This window comes from Helianthus annuus, chromosome 2, assembly GCF_002127325.2.
Source record: "Helianthus annuus cultivar XRQ/B chromosome 2, HanXRQr2.0-SUNRISE, whole genome shotgun sequence".
Lineage (NCBI taxonomy): Eukaryota > Viridiplantae > Streptophyta > Magnoliopsida > Asterales > Asteraceae > Helianthus > Helianthus annuus.
The window spans coordinates 21648571-21668071 of NC_035434.2; the positions used below are offsets into that span (position 1 = coordinate 21648571).

The window sequence follows — 19501 nt, forward strand, 5'->3', positions numbered from 1 at the left end:
AGAAAAAGATTAAAAGGTGTTCACCGGAAAAAAAAAGGTATTTTGCAGAGAGAAGAGCTGCAAGACAAACTAAAACGAAGAAGACAATAGAAGAAGGTTAGGAGGACCCCCTCTCTTATATTTTAATTTGATTATATATTTTTAATTTTTAATTTTTATCCTTCTTTGTGTCAATAAAAGAAGAAACTGAAAAGACAATAATATCAATTCTTGTATCTTTATTTTTTTTCTTTTTTTTATCATATATACAATAATTTCAATTCTTGTAAGTATCTTTATTTTTTTTCCTTTTTTTATCGTATACTAATTTAATTTTATAGTATCTTTATTTTAATTTTATCGTATAAATAATTTCAGTAAAAAATGAGTTTTGACTTTTATTTTTATTTAATGTTGTTAGATTAGTTTACTATCTTATAACGTCTCACTTGATTAACTTTAACTATCTGTATAATTACTTTATATAATGATTTGTCACAACTGTTATCGTCATTATCAAAAATGAAATTGTTTTAAATATTTGTAAAAATTCTAACCAAACACGGGTGTTTCAAACACCCATTAAATACCGACGGCACTTCGAGAAAGTTGAGTATAAAAACGAAATTGTTGATTGTCTTGATTAAACCAATAAACTATTATTTGTTTAGCATTCGAGAGAGAGTGTCGTTAAATAAAATATTCCACCTATGGAGTGTTGATCCACTGACAAAGGCAAAACTTTTAAACATCTGAGTTTAGGAAACGGGCTAAACGGGTCATAGCCAGAAACAATGATCCCGTAATCCGGGAGAAAAGATGGACCCATTAGAGAAAGGTTATTCAATTGGTGTAAATCTTGACCGGAAAACCATCTTTTGTTTCCAGTTCAGGCCCGTGTTTTAAGTAGTTGTTTGAAAGAGATAGTGTGGGATCTTCACCAAAATTTGTTTGAAACTCCATGTGAGAACAAATACTAAACATTCTCTCTTGTTTTTCATTTCTGTTTTACATTGTTATTTAAGGAGGGAACAATAAAGTTTGCTTTTAATATATAAGATTTTTATAAAAAAAAGGTATTTTTTTTAAATTATATCAAGAGTAAATTGCTTTTTTAATCCACGTGTTTTAATGGTTTTAACCACTTAAATCTAAAATAAAAAAAAAATTTAACGACCTGGGTTCCTAATAACACATTTTATAACATTTTGATTCCAACTTTTTAACACTTGTACTTTTGATTTTGGACTTAAGTGATTAAAACCACTAAAATACAAGGACTCAAAACGTCATAAAATATTAAAATGAACGGTTAGGGACTTAGGGCGTTAAACTTTTTGATTTTGGAGTCAAATGATTAAAACCACTAAAACACATGGATTCAAAAAGTAATTTACTCGTATATCAAATATTTGAAAGTCTAAAATACTTTTTGAGCCCCTATGTTTTAGTGATTTTAACCCCTTTTAAGATCTTCTAAGGTCTACAGACACCACCACCCAATTTCACGAATGGAAACCAAATATATTAAATATTATATACTACTAAAAGAATATCATAAATAATGTTTGAAGTTGTTCAATACTTGAAATTGTCACAAAAAGAGTATTACCATCTGATGACAGTTTTTAGGATGAGTTTAAGAAGAAAATTTAGGCAACAGGAATTACAACATGTGACTTAACAATATAAGATCATAAATGGATTTGAGGAATAGTTTTATAGTTGGACTGTTGGAGTACAGGTCCAGAATTAAGATTAAGGAACAAATAGAGTCATTAACATAATAAGTTCCAAATAAGAATTATTTCAAGAATTATGAAATAGTAAAAAGGTAAAGATAGATTACAACAAGCCTCTTTCCTGGAAAACCTTTGCAGGGTTTTGAGGATCAATTTCTGAGTGATGAGGGAAATCAGAAGGCATATCAGCGGCACAAAGCGACGCTCCGTTAAACACTTTTACAACTTCTTCATAAACAACCCTGTTCCCATCTGGGGTTAGGTGCAGTCCATCACTGCCAACACACAATTTGCAAAACTAGTTATTTTACTTTAAATGGTGGATTAACGGATGGGATTGGTAGTACCCACACGGCCACACCGGTACCGAATATAAACAAAACTGGGTATTCATCGAATATTATTGTACTGAATATATTGGTATGGTACCAGTATTTCCGTACGGTACCCGCTTCAATACCACTTTGTTTTTTTTTTAGCACTCCATTGATCTTGGTACCCGTACCCGTGTAGGTAGGTAAATCGGTACGAGTACCAAATAGGCTAAATCGTTATGTGTACCGGTATTCAAGAAACCATATTACCACAATATGAAAATGAAGTATGATATCAAATTCGGTACCAATATCATATTTTTACTGAATAGGCAAAATCAGTACTAGCATGGGTACAGATACTGATACGGGTACGGGTATCGGTACCAGTATTTGGGAAAAAAATCCCATCCCTAGATTAAGCTAACACAGCCGGATTCTCAAAATATATGTATTTTTTTCCTTCCAAAATCAGATTTACTAAGGCTCCAAATTTTGTTTGACATTGCAAATCCATACCAAAAGATAAAGCACTATCATATTTGTTTTAAACTAGTCTTAAGTCCCCTGCGTTCAAGGGCGAAGGATATAAGGGGCGGGGAGGGGCGCCCGACCCCCCGAACTTTTCGCTCAGTAGTGTTATATATGTGGTTTTCGTATAGAATTTTTTGGGCATATACGTTTTTGACCCCCCGGGTTTATAGAAATTTTTGGGTATATACGTTTTCGACCCCCTCCCCCCCCCCCCCCCCCCCCCCCCCGGTCATTCAGGTCAAGCTTCGCCACTGCCTGCGTTGCAGGGCGGGGAGCGTAAAACCGTGTAACCAGCGTTGCGGGGTTGGGAGGCGTAAAATCATGCTAAGTAGCAACCGAACAACGACTAAAAACCGGGAAAAAACGTAAAACAAAAACACGAATTTGTAACACCAAATGACTCACGTAACGTAATAAATAGATGGAATCGAATTTATACCGACACATATTAGAAAATCTATCGGGTATAAAAACTTGATGGAGCAAATGTGACCACAAAATACCGAAGAACCGAACGACAACAAATCCAGAAAAAACAAACGTAAAATAAAAACTAATAAACAATAAACCCGTTTAACTTTTGTGGCAAAATTATAAAAAGTTAGAATTTTATTACAAATTTAAAAAGACCATAAAGTTACTATATCAAACAAGGAAAAAAGAAAAAAAACCAACAACAGACAAAAAAAAAAAGAAAAAGAAAAAAACATTACTGTTCATTGGCATGTTAGAAATTAATATAGGTATATAATTAGTAATATAAATATATTTATAATTTTTAAATTGTCTATGATTTCGTCTGGTTTTTAGATAACCGGTTTGCTTGTGAAAACAATGGATTTAACAATATACTATCACTTAACATGTGCATTGAAGGTAAATATCAATTTCATTTCTCTAGTTAATGATACCCAAATATTGTCTTATTGGTAAATAACCTATATTTTCTCTGTAAGAGTCGGGGTTAGGATAGATGCGGCAATTTTGACTCGTTTACTTATAGTAGGTCGATTTGGATTGCGTTTTAACTCAAAACGGGTCACATGGGTTTAAAATCATCTAAACTCAATGGATGCAATCTCCTAAACCGCTTTATTCAAACTTTTAGATCATAACTAAACACATTAAACACAACCCAACCGTTTCAACCTTTACTAAAGTTGAAACATTTAAACCTGAACCCGTTTTGAACCGCTACTCAGCCCACCCGACCCGCCCATATAAGTGTTTTATCGTACTTTTAGTGTCTTGCGATATAGTAGTTAAACTGTTAAACCAAGTTAACAACCATACGAGCAATAAGGACGGTAAAATCACCAACCTTAGAAACTTTTTCTGCCAGCCCTGCGTTTCTTGCATCTTTGACCATAAGTTGACCGAAGAAACACCGAGTTCCTTAGCTACCTCAACACACTCGTTTGCATAATTTCCAGCTACTTCATTTGTTCTTTCCGGAGCAGTCATTGCTTTTTCTCCATATACAGATCTGTAAATTAAAATATACCATATAAATTCACAAAAACATACATAAAAACTGAATTTAAAACTGAATATTACGTTGCATATTGTTGTCGCCCTTCCTCGTCAATAGGCGGGGGAGTTATAAGGACAATTAGCATCGTGGGGGAGCATTCCTGCGTTAATATGTTTTTAAAACGTTAAAGTTTGACAAGATCTGGGAATCAGAAAGAAAAATTTGAACTGAAAACGAGAATAATGAAACGGTTAAATGAGTGAACCTTTAAATGACGAACGATTTTTCTCAAATTTTCTTTGTATTCTTCAAGAGGAACGTGTTGGCGTTCACTAGCTCTACCTGGAAGTGCTGCATCGTTAGCCCCTAAAAAGACTGTAGTGGCAACTGGAGGGGTAGTTGAACCCTGCAAAAATAGAATCCTTCGTAAAAATATTCGAAAATATATATATTTTTTTTGTTTTTTTTTTTTGCAAATAGTATTTGTTGCTAAAAAAATAATTTGAGCTATACATGCAATATATTAGCACTTTTTAACATATACATGAACAAAATAAACCAAAAAGCTATCAGTAATTACTATTTGTCCCAAGAGAACTGCAACGTTTTTAAATGAAAATGCAGTTCCATAAATAGACTTGACTATTGAGGACGAGTCTAAAACGGAGATGTTCTTGAACCGTTAAAAACGATCGCACGGCCCAAACCGAAGCAAGTCAGCCTATATGAGATCCAAACATCTCGGTTTTTGGCAGTTTGATGGTAAGACTATGGGGTGTGGTATACCGCCCCTGGCCAACTCAGCAAGTTTGGCGCCCTATAGCGCCCCTCCCCCATTTCCCGGCCGCCAGGGGGGGGGGGGGAGGGCTATCGAAGGTCCGTTGGCCCAGTAACGAGCGCTAAACGGTTCTATTTGGTGGACCCCATACAATTAAACCGTTTGACAACGGAAATATTTAAAAAAAATTAACTTTTATTTTTAAATATTCACACTATATATATCCTACCATTTCTACCATCTATTCTCCATAAAGTTTATACATTCTATCAAATTCACATAATGTTTCCCAACAATCAAAATGCGTGGGACTCCAACAATCCGTTTTGGGGTAACTTAGCAAACGACAAGCAAGAAGAACGATACCGAAGAGACCCGCGAGCCGCGAACGGGTGAGATTGGGTATTATCCGATGCCACCTACCTACCACCCCAATCTCCCCTCATCCAACAACGATTCAGCCCCATGCCACATCATCACCATCATTTCAATCCTGCCTATGTGTCAGTGATGTGGCAAGAAATAGAGATTAGATCAGATCAGATCAGAAGCATAGCTTGATGAGATGAGATTCAGATCATTACAAACTAATAATATCCCTCATTAGGAATATTAGAAATTGTTAATAAATTTAATCTCTGAGATTCATGAAAAAGAAAAAGAGTTGAAAATGAAATACTACTACTAGTACCAGAGGGAAAATGTGATGCAGCAAGAAGAGAGCCCAACGAGTAGTGTATCCACCGTATCCTCGTACCACTATATCTGCCTATATTTATTTACACAATTATAATTGTCAAATGATCAGCCATAACTAAAGAAATAGGAATATTAATGCATTAATTAATTAGGGTTGGTTATAAGGAAATGAAAGAACCTTGCGAGAGTAAGTATCAGTGAGAGAAGCACCCCATCCACCATATTTGAACGATTGCTCTGTTATTGAATCCCCAAATAGTACGATTTCAGGCCTCATTTTGATTCTCTCTAAAACACACACACACGATCGATCTGGGAGGGTTCACTGCACACCAACTATTTGAAGACGATGATGATGAAGAGTTGACTTAAAAGCAAGTTACCACCAAGAATCATGAGCCCGTTGGTCCGGATATATTACGATTTTACCCCAGTTTAAAATTACGAATTAGTCCAAGGTTAAAAATTACAGTATTGTTATCGCTTTAACTTTTAGTAATTTACGATTTTACCTTAGCCACAAATTATACTTTTGTCCCCGTTTAAAATTTACAGTATTGTCATTGTTTTAGTTTTTTTTTAAATCCCTCATTGGCCCGTGTATAATACAATTTTACCCTCAATTAAAAATTATGAATTTGCCATTGCTCAAAGTTACGATTTTGCCCCCGGGTAAAGATTACAGTATTACCATCGCTTTAGCTTTTGACAAGTTACATTTTTACCCCAGCCAAAAATTACAATTTTGTCCCCAATTCAAAATTACAGTATTGTCTAAGGTTTACTAGGGAACTGTAACTAGGGGTGTTTGTTTGTTATTGACCATCTGGTGCATTGGCAGTCTCATGACTTTTCAATGTGAAGGTTATGGGTTTGAGTCTCATTTGGAACAGAACTGCTCTGGGTTGAGTCAGGGGTTTTATCACAGTGAGTCTTCAGGCAATGTGTATCCTCTAAAATGGTGGAAGGCCAGTTCACCACCACCTTCTGCTTTAGGAGGCATGGGGCGACCTTTTGCTGTTGGATTTACTCGAGTGATCAGGCTTTTGGTGGTCGTTGAAAACTTGATGGAACACCTTACTACACTCAGACGATGTGTTATAGAGGGGTTCGTTGACCAAAAAGTCTTGTCATGTAGTGCCACGTAGGCGCACTACATTATCACCTTCCATGCCACTAAAGGGGTGTTGTGGATGAGCTCCATTGAGGCTATGTTCAGTGATTTTTAATCATTTCACGAGATGGCCTCACGCCTCCATCAATAACCTGTGACGGTGTTAGCACCATCAGCGTGACCAACGTGGCACTCCACGCCCTGGTTAACCCTTTTAACAAATAGCCTCATTGATAAGAAAAGCCTACAATTTGGTAATTATATTTATTCAACTGAATCCATTTGATATGAATAAATGATAATCTTGTATTTTAAGGTTTGTTCATGCATGTTTTTCCATATAATATAAAAATCAATTTTGAAATTAAGATTTTAAGTAGGTGAGAACATTACATAACACGTGAGAAAAAACAATTTCAACCGATTAAACTTTTATCAATAATCCATAAATTATTTATATCAGAAACCATTTGCATAGTATTATTCTTTTATCATGTACTTAACATGTATAGAAAATATAATATACACATGATATACATGTTTGGTAGGTGTTAATGTGTTATTGGTAGGTGTTAGACCATGCGTAGTGTGCAAGATTCACTATTGGGCGTTTTGCGCCATGTGGCAGCCCAGTCAGCAAAGGGTATTATTGGGCGTTTTTTTTAAAATGGGTACAGTGGGGATGTGTGTATTATGTTAAAAGGGTGTAGAGAATTAAATATAAATAAAAAAAACCAACCAAAAAACCTATTGGCTAAAAAAAGGAAGCTCAAAAATGATTGGCCAAACAATTGCCCCATGAGCGTGATTAAAAACACGCCTAAACAAGAAATATGCCAAACACGCCCATGCGTAGTGGCATGTGGGCGAGATTGGGCATGATTGAGCACAAAAAACGCCCCAAATGGCAACCACTACGGGTAGTCTTAATGTGTTACATAAAATGAACAATTAAATTAGTTTATTCATATGATTTTTATTTAATTATTTTGTATTCCTTCGTGTAACGTTGTAACCAAGAAACATCCATCCATGTATTCCTCTGTGTAACGTTGTAACCAAGAAACATCCATCTATCTAATGCAATAAATACAAACATAAAAAATAAAAAATAATGTGTTCGTGATTATCATTCTAACGTTTTAGTCAATTTTGGTCTTGTTGCTCTTGAATCTCGTACTTAGCAACGCTTTTGAAAAACCATGTACTATAAATATCAAGATCTTAAAGGATATCCTAACAAGTCTAGATTGTTTAAAAAAAATCATATTTGTTGTCTATTTCAACAAGAACCAACCATTTTAAGTAGAAAACACGAAAAGTAAACATACTCGATTTTTGAAAGCCAGGAAAATGACCTTTTGCAAGATCGGGCAAGGCTTCCTTTTGTGAAGCCAGGTCAGGTTACCCGAGGAAAGAAAAGGCCAGATAAGGTGACCTTAGACAAGACCAAGTAAAGCTTCACGAAGTGGGGTCATGTAAGGCTATCTTTATAAATTATAAATCATATAAAAACACAAGTTGTGGTTACTGTAACGTCTAATCATGCTACAGTAACTTTTTTTTTCTTTTTTTTTTAAATTGACTAACTAATTAACTAATTTGGTATTTAAGACCATAAAAAAACGAGGGAAACTATCAAAAAACTGATATATATATTAATATGCAACATTATGCAACCATAATCTTTAAATGTCATGGTAATTCCGATTTAGATTTTTTTTAAACATAGTTGTATTTAAAAATCAACTATATATATCGGTGCCGGTATTTTTCCATTATGGAAATGATGTTTGTGTTCTCTTTTATGTTTTTCGACAAACAAAACAGATAATGATCAAACTCTGCGTGGAGAAAAACGATCACATTAGCGCACCTGAAAAAACTAGTTTGAATAATAATTCTAAGTTATTGTATGTGCAATAGAATAGTTTTACATTTCATGCACAGTGGCAGAGCTTGACCAAAGGTTCTAGGGGAGGGGGGTGAAAAGTCATAGGACCCAATTTATATATTATATAAACATTTAGGCAAAGTAATTGGGGGATCCTTTATAATTTTAAAAATTTTCAACGAAAAAACACAGAAATTTTACACTTCTAACCAAAACACTGGGGATTTGGGGGGGGTTGCACCCCAGGTATCAACTAAGCTACGCTCTGTTCATGCACATTGTATACCGTGCTTTCGCAAATCTACAATACAAGATTGTTTTAACTCTACATATCCATGTTCACAAAACCGTATGCATGTCATTGAAATACATCACGATGGAAAATGTTACAGGAGAGAAAAGGGAAAGGGAGACTAAAACAAAGAGTCTTTCTTTTCTATCTTTTACAAATCACAACAAGCATCTTTCCTGGAAAACCTTTGCAGGGTTTTCAGGATCAATTTCTAAGTGATGAGGGAAATCAGCAGGCATTTCAGGGGCCGAAAGCCAAGCTCCACTCAGTACTTTTACAACTTCTTCATAAACGACCCTGTTCCCCTCTGGTGTTAGGTGCAATCCGTCACTGCCAACACACACAATTTGCAAAACTAGTTATTTTACTTTGCCAAAAAGAAAAAAAAAAGTATAGTCTGCAGCATATGGTGGATTAACCAAACACGACCGGATTTTCATATATTTTTTTTCCTTACAAAATATTATTTAGAGTAAAGTACACGGATATTCCATGTGATTTACCAAAATTTTGGATATGGTCCCTCGCTTTCCAAAAGTACACAGATTGTCCTTGTGGTTTGCACTCTGTAACGAATTTAGTCCCCTACTTTTTCCAAAAGTACATGGATGGTCCTTGTGGTTTGCACTTTGAAACGCATTTAGTCCTTAATTTGGACATGCTAAAACCTTTTGATTTGTTGGCTGGGGACTAAATGCGTTACAAAGTGCAAACCACAGGGACCATCCGTGTACTTTTAGAGAACTAGAGACCAAATCCAAAATTTTGGTAAATCATAGGGACCATCCATGTACTATTAGAAAGCTAGGGACCAAATCCAAAATTTTGGCAAACCACAAGAATCATCCGTGTACTTTACTCTATTATTTACTTAGGCTCCAAATTTTGTAAACATAGCTAATCTGCACCAGAAGATAAACTAGTATCATATTTTGTTTTATATAAATATATGAGTAAACTGCCAAAATGGTCCCTGAGGTTTGGTCATTTTTACCACTTTAGTCCAAAACTCAAACTTTTTGAATCTGAGTCCGTGTGGTTTCAATTTTGCTGCCATTTTCATCCAAAATCAAAATCTTGTTAGATTTTTTAGTTAACATCCAGTTTTTTTTTTTTTTTTGTCTTTTTCCTCCCTTTTAATGAAGAGAAAAATGGTCTTTTAACGTTTTATTATAGCAAATTAAAAAAATCTGACAATTTTACATTTCATTAAAAGGGAGGAAAAAGACAAATAAACTCGATGTTAACTGAAAAATCTGACCAGATTTTGCCTTTGGATGAAAATGGCGACAAAATTGAAACCACAGGGACCCAGATTCAAAAGGTTTGCGTTTTGGACTAAAGTGACCAAACCTCAGGGACCCTTTTGGCAGTTTACTCTAAATATATTTTTATATTTTAAATTATCTTTGACGTCATATGGTTTCTGGATGACCGGTCTGGTTGTGAAAACAACGGATTTAACAATATACTATCACTTAACATGTCTTTTGAAAGTAAACTAGATAAATGGACCTCTAAACCACTGAGCACGACTATCCCTATGACAAGAATAATTTCATACTGTAACCTACCACTCCTGCAACTACTCCTACGATGCATTGTCTCTCCTAAACTCATCCAACAACAAACTCTCATGATCCTACTTAACCTAAGTATATAATCCTGTAGCAAATGCCCACTATCACATAGTCAATCTCACCTGTTGACCACCTAACTTGAAGATCACTATATCATTCACATCTAAACCTACATACGATATCTGGAATGAGAAGGTAGCATAGAACTCATAACACAATTCTCTGTAGGTATGTCTCCTAAAACCTAACAACCTCAACCATCTGGGCGTAAATATATCTGTCACCCTCTGTCAAATCTCAAGCTGATCCTAGACCCCAATGGATAGTCCTTATAGGAATGAATTCCTGGCTACTAACCTATGCAAGAAGCTATACTCGTGGGTATTAGGGGCAAACTGCAACCACCTATGAGGGTGTAACGGCTCATAATCCAGACCAAAAGGCTGGTCTGGTTGCCCCTCTGCATCTGCTCCTGCCTCAGCATGGCCAGGAGGTCCTAATGGAATAACCACCTCTAAAGGCTCTACACGAATGGGCTCAGCATGAATAGGATCAGGATGTACCTGAGGTGAAGGGGTATGCTCAAAGTCTTATGAGTGATAAGATGGTGTGTCAGAATCGGATGAATCATGAAGTCTCTTGACCCGTCTGCTAGGTCCCGCGTGCGATGAATATGCTATCTACACAAGATTTTAGCATATGAGGCCAAAAAAAAGAGTGATTACATATATTATATTCAATTCTAGGGTAACAAATGAGATACTACGAATTATGGGTTTAAAGTGTTCATCTAAGGGCTTACGACCCGTAGACATTCATAAGGTGCATGGGTCATAGGCATTGAAATTTTGCAATTATACACAAACAACGAGTTATCTACACATTTGAATACATGCTCACATGCTCTCCTCAAAATAGTTACCCTAGGTGCCCACAAAACCAGCTCTAATAACAACAAAACACATATCCGTGCGGCATCATACTCGTCAATTTTCATCAAATCGTCTTCAAATTTTTTTATAGTTCAAGACGTTTTATTTTTTGATTTTCACCCGAAAACAACCTATATTTGAAGGAATTAGCTGATGAGGGGGGTTTTACCCAAGGGTCTCCAAATCTTAGGCCCGTAATAAGACAAAATTCTTTGGGGCCGAAAAACAACGTATGTCGACCAAACTGATAACTAATACCCTCTTTTAGGTTAGTAGTAGGGATCTAATGTTGTGCAATACCAAGTAGTATTACGCTCTCATAAATAACAGACTATATATCCAGCCAAAGACCAATCCATGTCTCTCTAAACTTAATTTCTATCGACTTTATCATTTTTCCTTTTATTTCCTCTAAAATATTTGTATACTATTAATTTAAAACAAGGTTAGGCATTAGGTAGTTGTACTTCATGCTATTAAGGTTTTCCTACCTATTTGTATGTGTATCTTGAGCTATGTGGTTTGTAACTTCAATTTATTTATATACTATTAATGAATTTGTAACATTTGTATGAATGTTTGGTTGTAAATTGTGCTTAAGTGTTTGTACCTTAATCAAATAATTTGTATGCATGTTTGGTTGTAAATTGTGCTTAAGTGGTTGTACCGTAGTCAAATAATTGTTTCATTATCTTACCAAATTCAATATGTTTTGTATTCATGTATGGTTCTAAATTGTGCTTAAGTGGTTGTGCCCTAATCAAATAATGGTTTCATTATCTTACCATATTCAATCAGTTTGATCCATTCAAATTTGTGTTGTTTTATTTGTAAGTTATTATTATTTATAATTATAATAATCTAATTAATTTAGCTAAAATCTTGTATAAATATAATTTGCAACATATTGATGCAATGGTTGTTGTAATGTATGCGTTATGGTTTGTATAGTGGTAATGATATATATTATATATAGATTACGATGAACCTGTCAAACGGGAAAAAATAGACGTGGGTTCATCGTAACGCGCGAGTCCTAGATCAACTTAGTTATTTTATTCTATGTTTTACGTTTCGGTTTAATTTCTTCGCATTAAATTTCAGTGTCGATGGTCGTTAGCAGTAGTGTGGCATCAGTGCTCGCCCCCGCCGCAACGCAGGGTACTTAATACTAGTTTAAAATATTAGCGAACGCAACTCTTACTTTAATTCTAGCTTAGTTCTTCTTCTACAAACAAAAAAATATTACGTTGACTTATTACTAATTAACACATGATTTTAACTTATATATTTCGTAATTATCAAGCGAATGACATCATATCTTTATACATATGTGTATTATTAATTAACCGTTCTAAACATATCCTTATACTAACATAATCTTACCATTTAAATGTCGCCGCGTTGTGGCGAACTTTTTTTTTTATTTAGTCTGTGTTTATATATGTTTGAAATCACTACGAGCGCATTGCACACGGAATCGCTGACAAGAATAAAAAGAAAATGTAGAAAAAAACACTAAAAAATAACCGAAAGAAAATCAACTAAAAAAGTTGTATGGTAATGATGTTGTTCGGTAGAAGCCCGTAGATGTGCAAATAGTAATTGGTACCGGTACCGAATTTCCTGAACCCAAAGATCCTAAGTACTAGTTCGGTACTGACGTTTGGCGTTCCTGGTACCGGTTCGCTATCGGTTTTTACCTTCATATACCGATATCGTAACTGGTATTTTCAATACCAATACCGATTCGGTATCAGTTGGCACCGAGCTCATCCGTACCCCTGAAACTAAAAAAAAGTTGTACGATACCGTTGGTGTTCGTACGGTACCTACGATCAGGGATGAGCAAATGGTACTGGGTAGCAGTACCAAATTTCTCGAACTAAAAGATTATCAAACTCAATCCGGTACCGACTTTTGGCGTTTTATATACCAGGCTGGTGCTGGTTTTTTTACCTTCATGTACCGATGACGAACCGGTATTTTCGATACCAGTACCGGTTAACACCAAACTTATTAGACTTAAAAAGTATAGGAGATAATAACAATTATAATATTAAGATAACAAAACTAAAAAAAAAAAACTATATATAGTATTTTAGAGTAAACTGCCATTTTGGTCGCTGAGCTTTGGTTACTTTTTCCACTTTAGTTCAAAACTCAAACCTTTTGTATCTGGGTCCCCGTGGTTTCAGTTTTATTGTCATTTTGGTCCAAAAATGAAATCAGATCATACTTGTCTTATAAAATCCTGCAATTTTGTCATTTTCCTCAGAGGCAAATCAGGTCATATTTGTCTTATAAAATATGGTATTTATTTATAAAAAAGAAATGATCATTTTGCCCCTGCGGAAAATGACAAAATAACAGGATTTTATAAGACAAATATGACATGATTTCATTTTTGGACCAAAATGGCAATAAAACTGAAACCACAGGGACTCAGATGCAAAAAGTTTGAGTTTTGAACTTAAGTGGCAAAATTGACCAAACCACAGGAACCAAAATGACAGTTTACTCAGTATTTTATTATATGATAGTGCACTGTTCATTTCATTTGAAATTAACATATAGGAGAATATCAATTTCATTTTGATTCCCAAATATTGTCTTTTTGACCTGTTTACTTATAGCGGGTCCATTTCGGTTGTTTCGTAACTCAAAACGGGTCAAATGGTTTGAAAAGCAACTAAATTAATAAATTTTACATTTCATGCATACAATCTCCTTAACCACTTTTTTCAAACTTTTAGATTTCAAACCCAGCCATTTCAACCTTAACTAAAGTTGAAACATTTCAAGTCGAAACCCGTATTGGCCCGTTACTCAACCCAAACAACCCGCCCATCTTGCCACTTAGGTACATGAAGCTTGATTCGGATTATACACAAGGTTGGCTTGCAATTAATATTTTTGGTTTTTATATCTTCTTTTCATAAAATAGGAATCGATCATTCCTCATTCAGGCAATGCTCATAGATACAGTCAAGTTGCTAAACGATATAAGCGATTTATCTTCTACTTTTAGCTTCTTGCAACATAGTAGTTGAATTCAAGATTCCATATGAAAAGTAGAGACTGTAAAATCACTAACCTAAGAAACTTTTTCTGCCAGCCTTGTATTTCTTGCATCTTTGACCATAAGTTGACTGAAGAAACACCGAATTCCTTTGCTACCTCGACACACCCGTTTGCATAAATTCCAGTGACTTCATTTGTTCTTTCCGGAAGTTTCATTGCTTTTTCTCCATGTGGGGATCTATAAATCAAAAAATACCATACAAATCCACGAAAACATACATTAAAACTGAATTTGGAAGTGCGAAAAGTCGCAGTTTTGAACCATTTACTTGTCAAACGGGTTAATCATCTTTTTGAAAATGCTTATTTCACCTCAAGGGTAATCTTGTAATTTGCAATCCACCAAGAATGCTCGGTTTCAGATAAGTCATCTCAAATTGCTAATTAGAAACAACTTATTTACCCTAAAATATGCAGATAAGCATAATCATTTCTTTTCATCCAAACACTAAAAAATGCTTATCTGATTTTATGAAATTTAAATAAGTAATGTCACACCCCTAACTGGCATCGTAATAATATTGTGTGCACGTGTCAACCCAACCGCGTACACCAAGAACCATTACCAAACCGCCCATCTACCGCATACAGGGATGTCAGTCGTGTCGGGTTGGCATGTTGGCGGGTTACGGGTTGGCGGGTTGAAATGTGCAACCAGAACCCAACCCATATTATTATTCGTGTCAAAGCTCTCAACCCTAACCCGCACACACATAAATTCGGGTCAACCTGAACACGACCCATTTAACCTAGATTTTAAATGTTTCATACATGTTGACGAGTTATAAGTGGGCAGTTGGATTGTAAAAGTAATATGAATAGTTTTTTGAAAATGGATTCAAAATTGCAAGTGTGTCTTCAGAAAAAATGGAAAACGAAAAAAAAAAAAAGAATTGTAAAAGTTTTTTTAAATACTTAAACGGGTTAACAGGTCAACCCGTTTTTTTGTGAGTCAAGTGTCAACCCGAACCCAACCCGTTTTGAAAAAAAGGTAGTACGAACCGACCCAAAACCTGTTTTTTTCGTGTCGGGTTTGGGTCGGGTTTCGGGTCGTATCAGGAATTGCCACCCCTAGCCACATCTATAGTGTGACAAGCATAATGAACTATACGCTGCATATTGTTGTTGCCATTCCTCGTCAATCGGTGGGGGAGTTATAAGGACAATAAGCATCGTCGGGGAGCATTCCTGCATTAATATGTTTTTATAACCTTAAAATTTGACCAAGTTTGGAAAAATGAGAAAGTAGATTGAACTGAAACTGGAAATAATGATATGGTTAAACGAGTAACCTTCAAATGACGAACGATTTTTCGCAAATTTTCTTTGTATTCGTCAAGGGGAACATGTTGGCGTTCACTATATCTACCTGTAAGTGCTGCATCATTAGCCCCAAAAAAGACTGTAGTAGCAACAGGAGGGGTGCTTGAAGTCTGCAAAAAAAAAAAAAAAAAAAAACAAACACGCTTAATATGAATATTCGAAAATCGTTCTTGCAAATAGTATTACAGAAAGTGATGGGAAAATAGTGTTGTTAAACGAATAATATGAAGCATATAAAAAATATAATAACCCTCATTAACATATACACGGATATAAGTAAGCCAAAAAGCTATCAGTAGACGTTCTAAATTATTAAAAAAAAAATTAGTAATCACTCTTTGTCCCAAGAAAACTGCAACGACTGATTTAATATGCTTATTATATGCAGCTTCATACATAGACTTGACCAGGGGCGTAGCTTTGTGCCTGTGGGGGCCGGGAGGGGCGCTCGACCCCTAGTATGTAGTTTCGTATAGAATTTTTTAGATATATACGTTTTCGACCCCCCAGTCGGAAATCTCAAGCTTCACCACTGGACTTGACCTTTGAGCAAGACTCTAAATAGGGGTGTTTTTAAACCGTTGAAACCTGAAACCGATTGAACCGCCCAAACCGAAGCAAGTAACTTTGAGATCCAAACAGTTGGATGGAATATGTAGTTATAATTTAACAATTCGGTCCGGTGTGTAACTTGGAATAGCGTTTAACCTTTATTATTTACATATTTGTTCTCATTCCGGAACATGTAGTAATTTACATGATCATGAACCATCTTTATTATTTTTAAAAATAAATAAAAATGAATAACTTTGGAAATATAAAAATCATTTTAAACTGTCGAAAACGAATCGCCAAACCAGTAAAACCCGACCTAACCCAACCGATTTGGTTGGTTTGTCATTCCCCTAAATCATATTCTAATAATCAAACATATTCTAATATCTCTTTAATAACTTGATCAGATCAAATCAATTCAGGGGGTGTTTGACTAAGCCTTTTCACACCTCCATATAACTTATTGACTTTTATAAAAAGTTAATAAGGAGAAAAAATGTTTGGCAAACTCAAAAGGACTTTTAAAATGACTTCTTGTATAGAGAGGAAAAGTCGGTTTTGAAAAGTTAGAACATTGTGGCTTTTTGAAGCTCCTTATAACTTTTCATAAAAAAATTACAAAAATGCCCTAAGTGCCCTAATACACATAGGTAGCGTTTGGTCTATGCAGTTAAAGCGGTACAAAATCGAATAGCGGTCAAAGTCCGCTATATGATATATAGGTTATAGCGGTGGTATAGCGGTAATTTTTATACCATGCATAATTTATGTATTTATAATATATATATAAATATATCTTTGAAAAATATTAATAGTAATATCAAAATTCATAGTAATATCATTCCATTATCAAAAACCTGTCGCAAATCAAATACTAATAGTAACTTTGAAGTATTTAATTTAAGAATTAACACAATTAAACACCGTTACTGCTATAACCGCTATAGGCCACCGCTATAGCACCACTATAGTACCGCTATAGCACCGGTATAGCGGTATTTAGCGCCGCTAATAGCGGAACCCCTATAGGCCACCGCTATTTGGACCGCTACACACCCTGAGGTCCGCTAACCGCTATAGCACCACTATTGACTGCTTAGCGTTTGGTATGTAGGAATGAGAGGTGGAATGGAATAGACCATTACGAGGGAATGAAGAAAAGAGTGTTCGGTTGGTCGATGGAATGGAATCGTCCATTCCAAAATGCATTCCATTCCTTCAAAATCATTCCATTCGTCCCCCCAGTTTTTTTTCCATTCCATTCCCTCTTCACCCTTCATTAACAACACCACAACCCACCACCGTTGCCACCACCCACCACCACCATCCGCCGTCGTCATCCACCTCCGTCGCCACCCGCCACCGCCGCTGCTGCCACCTGCCGCCGCCACCCACCATCGCCGCGGGCACCTCCGATCACCGCCACCACCCACTTTGATCATCGCCGCCACCGCTGCCACCATCGCTGCAGCCACCTCCGATCACCGCCGCCGTCGCCACCCTTCTCCGCCACCGCTATCAAACGCCACCACTCACCGCCGCTACCACCTCCGATCACCGCCGCCACCCACCTTCGCCGTCACCCACCACCACCACGGCTGTCACCACCCGCCCCGTCTCCACCCGCCGCCGTCTCCACCGCCGCCGCTACAACTGCCACCTATCACCACCCACCATCACCGCCCATCACTGACCACCGCCATCCGATTTTATTCGTTCGTCTTTTCTTGCATACCAAACAACAAAAAGTAATGGTTCATTCCATTCTCAGATGGTAACCAAACAAGACATGGAAAGGTAATGATCAATTCCATTCCCCCGTCCATTCCATTCCCCGTCCATTCCATTACCCCATACCAAACAGACCCATAGTTGTTCTTTTCCATATCCATGTCCCGTTTAGTTATTTTACATAAACAAGCTAAGCCAAACACTTTCTAAAAAAACAACTTATCCAAACACTTTTTTTTAAAAACTCTTTTTCAAAAAGTTTTATCTCCATAAGCCCTCGTAACAAAAAGTCCCTTTTTTTGAGTTAAATAAGCTTAGCCAAACACCCCCTCAATTAAGCACCAACAATCATCATCTGATACCTAATTGCATGTAAATAAAATCTTAATCTACTACAAAAACCCTAAACAAACATCAATCAAATAGAACAAAAACAATAGAAATGAATTACCAGAGGGAAAATATGATGCAGCAAGAAGAGAGCCCAGCGAGAAGTGTATCCATCGTATCCTCGAACCAGTATATCTGCCTATATTTTATTTTACACACACACACAAAATAATAATAATAATAATAAGAAGAAGAAGAGAATTAATATTATTAAGGATGAGCAGCCATAACTGCGGCAAAGTGAGAATTAGGGTTTTAAGGAAAGGATTGAACCTTGCGAGAGTAAGTGTCAGTGAGAGAAGCACCCCATCCGCCAGACTTGAAGGATAGCTCTGTTATTGAATCTCCAAATAGTACAAATTGAGGTCTCATTTTGATTTGATTCTCTCTCTCTCTCTCTGAAACAGTTACTCACACGATCGGTGTTCACTGCAACTAAATAGTGTCTTCTGGAAGAAGAAGAAGACGATCAAGGGTTGTCAACTTTGTAAATATTATTATTCGGTGGGATATTATCTATATCTCTTAAAAAAAGTTGCCACCGACACCCTACACTTTCGAAATAGTCACGTTATTCGCCCCTGCAATATTCTGTCTACGCCTGTAAATGAACCGAACGAATACGAACACAGGTATGTTCGTGTTCGTTTATTTAACTTTAACTGAACACGGATATGTAATCGAACACAATTTTTTGTTCGTGTTTGTCCATTAAGAAATCAGGCATGATCGTGTTCGTTTATGTTCGTTCGTTTAAAGCCTAAACGAACAGTTCACGAACATAAACGAACATAAATGAACATAAACAAAAAAAAGTAACTGAACATATTTGAATGAACATAAATTAACATATATTAAACAAACATAAACGAATACAAATGAACGTAATTGTATATATATATAAAAAACACAATTTAACATTAGTGAATAGAAACAAACAAGTCTAATATATTACACTTTATCTGAAAACACATCTAAATTAGGGCTCATAGATACTAATATTTAGTAAGTAATCAATTACGATCTAAGAAAAAATTTTAAGTTTCATTTCTATTACTAGAAAACTCAATTACTAATTAGTTGTGT

The 19501-nt window shown here is 35.8% G+C and overlaps 2 protein-coding genes across 2 annotated transcripts; both read right to left on the minus strand.

Annotated features, from left to right (window-relative positions):
• Positions 1 to 1655: 1655 nt before the first annotated feature.
• LOC110912410 (GDSL esterase/lipase At5g62930) lies at positions 1656 to 5870 on the minus strand. Its single transcript, XM_022157101.2, has 6 exons — positions 5699 to 5870; positions 5513 to 5590; positions 4309 to 4449; positions 4127 to 4203; positions 3891 to 4055; positions 1656 to 1996 (listed from the first exon to the last, which is right to left on the minus strand). Exons 1-6 carry the CDS (start codon positions 5795 to 5797, stop codon positions 1825 to 1827), a joined length of 732 nt encoding a protein of 243 aa, XP_022012793.1. The 5' UTR covers positions 5798 to 5870; the 3' UTR covers positions 1656 to 1824.
• A 2960-nt stretch (positions 5871 to 8830) lies between these two features.
• Positions 8831 to 18903, minus strand: LOC110912417 (GDSL esterase/lipase At5g62930). Its single transcript, XM_022157109.2, has 6 exons — positions 18689 to 18903; positions 18477 to 18554; positions 15709 to 15849; positions 15528 to 15604; positions 14430 to 14594; positions 8831 to 9150 (listed from the first exon to the last, which is right to left on the minus strand). The coding sequence occupies exons 1-6, from the start codon at positions 18785 to 18787 to the stop codon at positions 8979 to 8981; spliced, it is 732 nt and encodes a 243-aa protein (XP_022012801.1). The 5' UTR covers positions 18788 to 18903; the 3' UTR covers positions 8831 to 8978.
• Between the last annotated feature and the right edge of the window lie 598 nt (positions 18904 to 19501).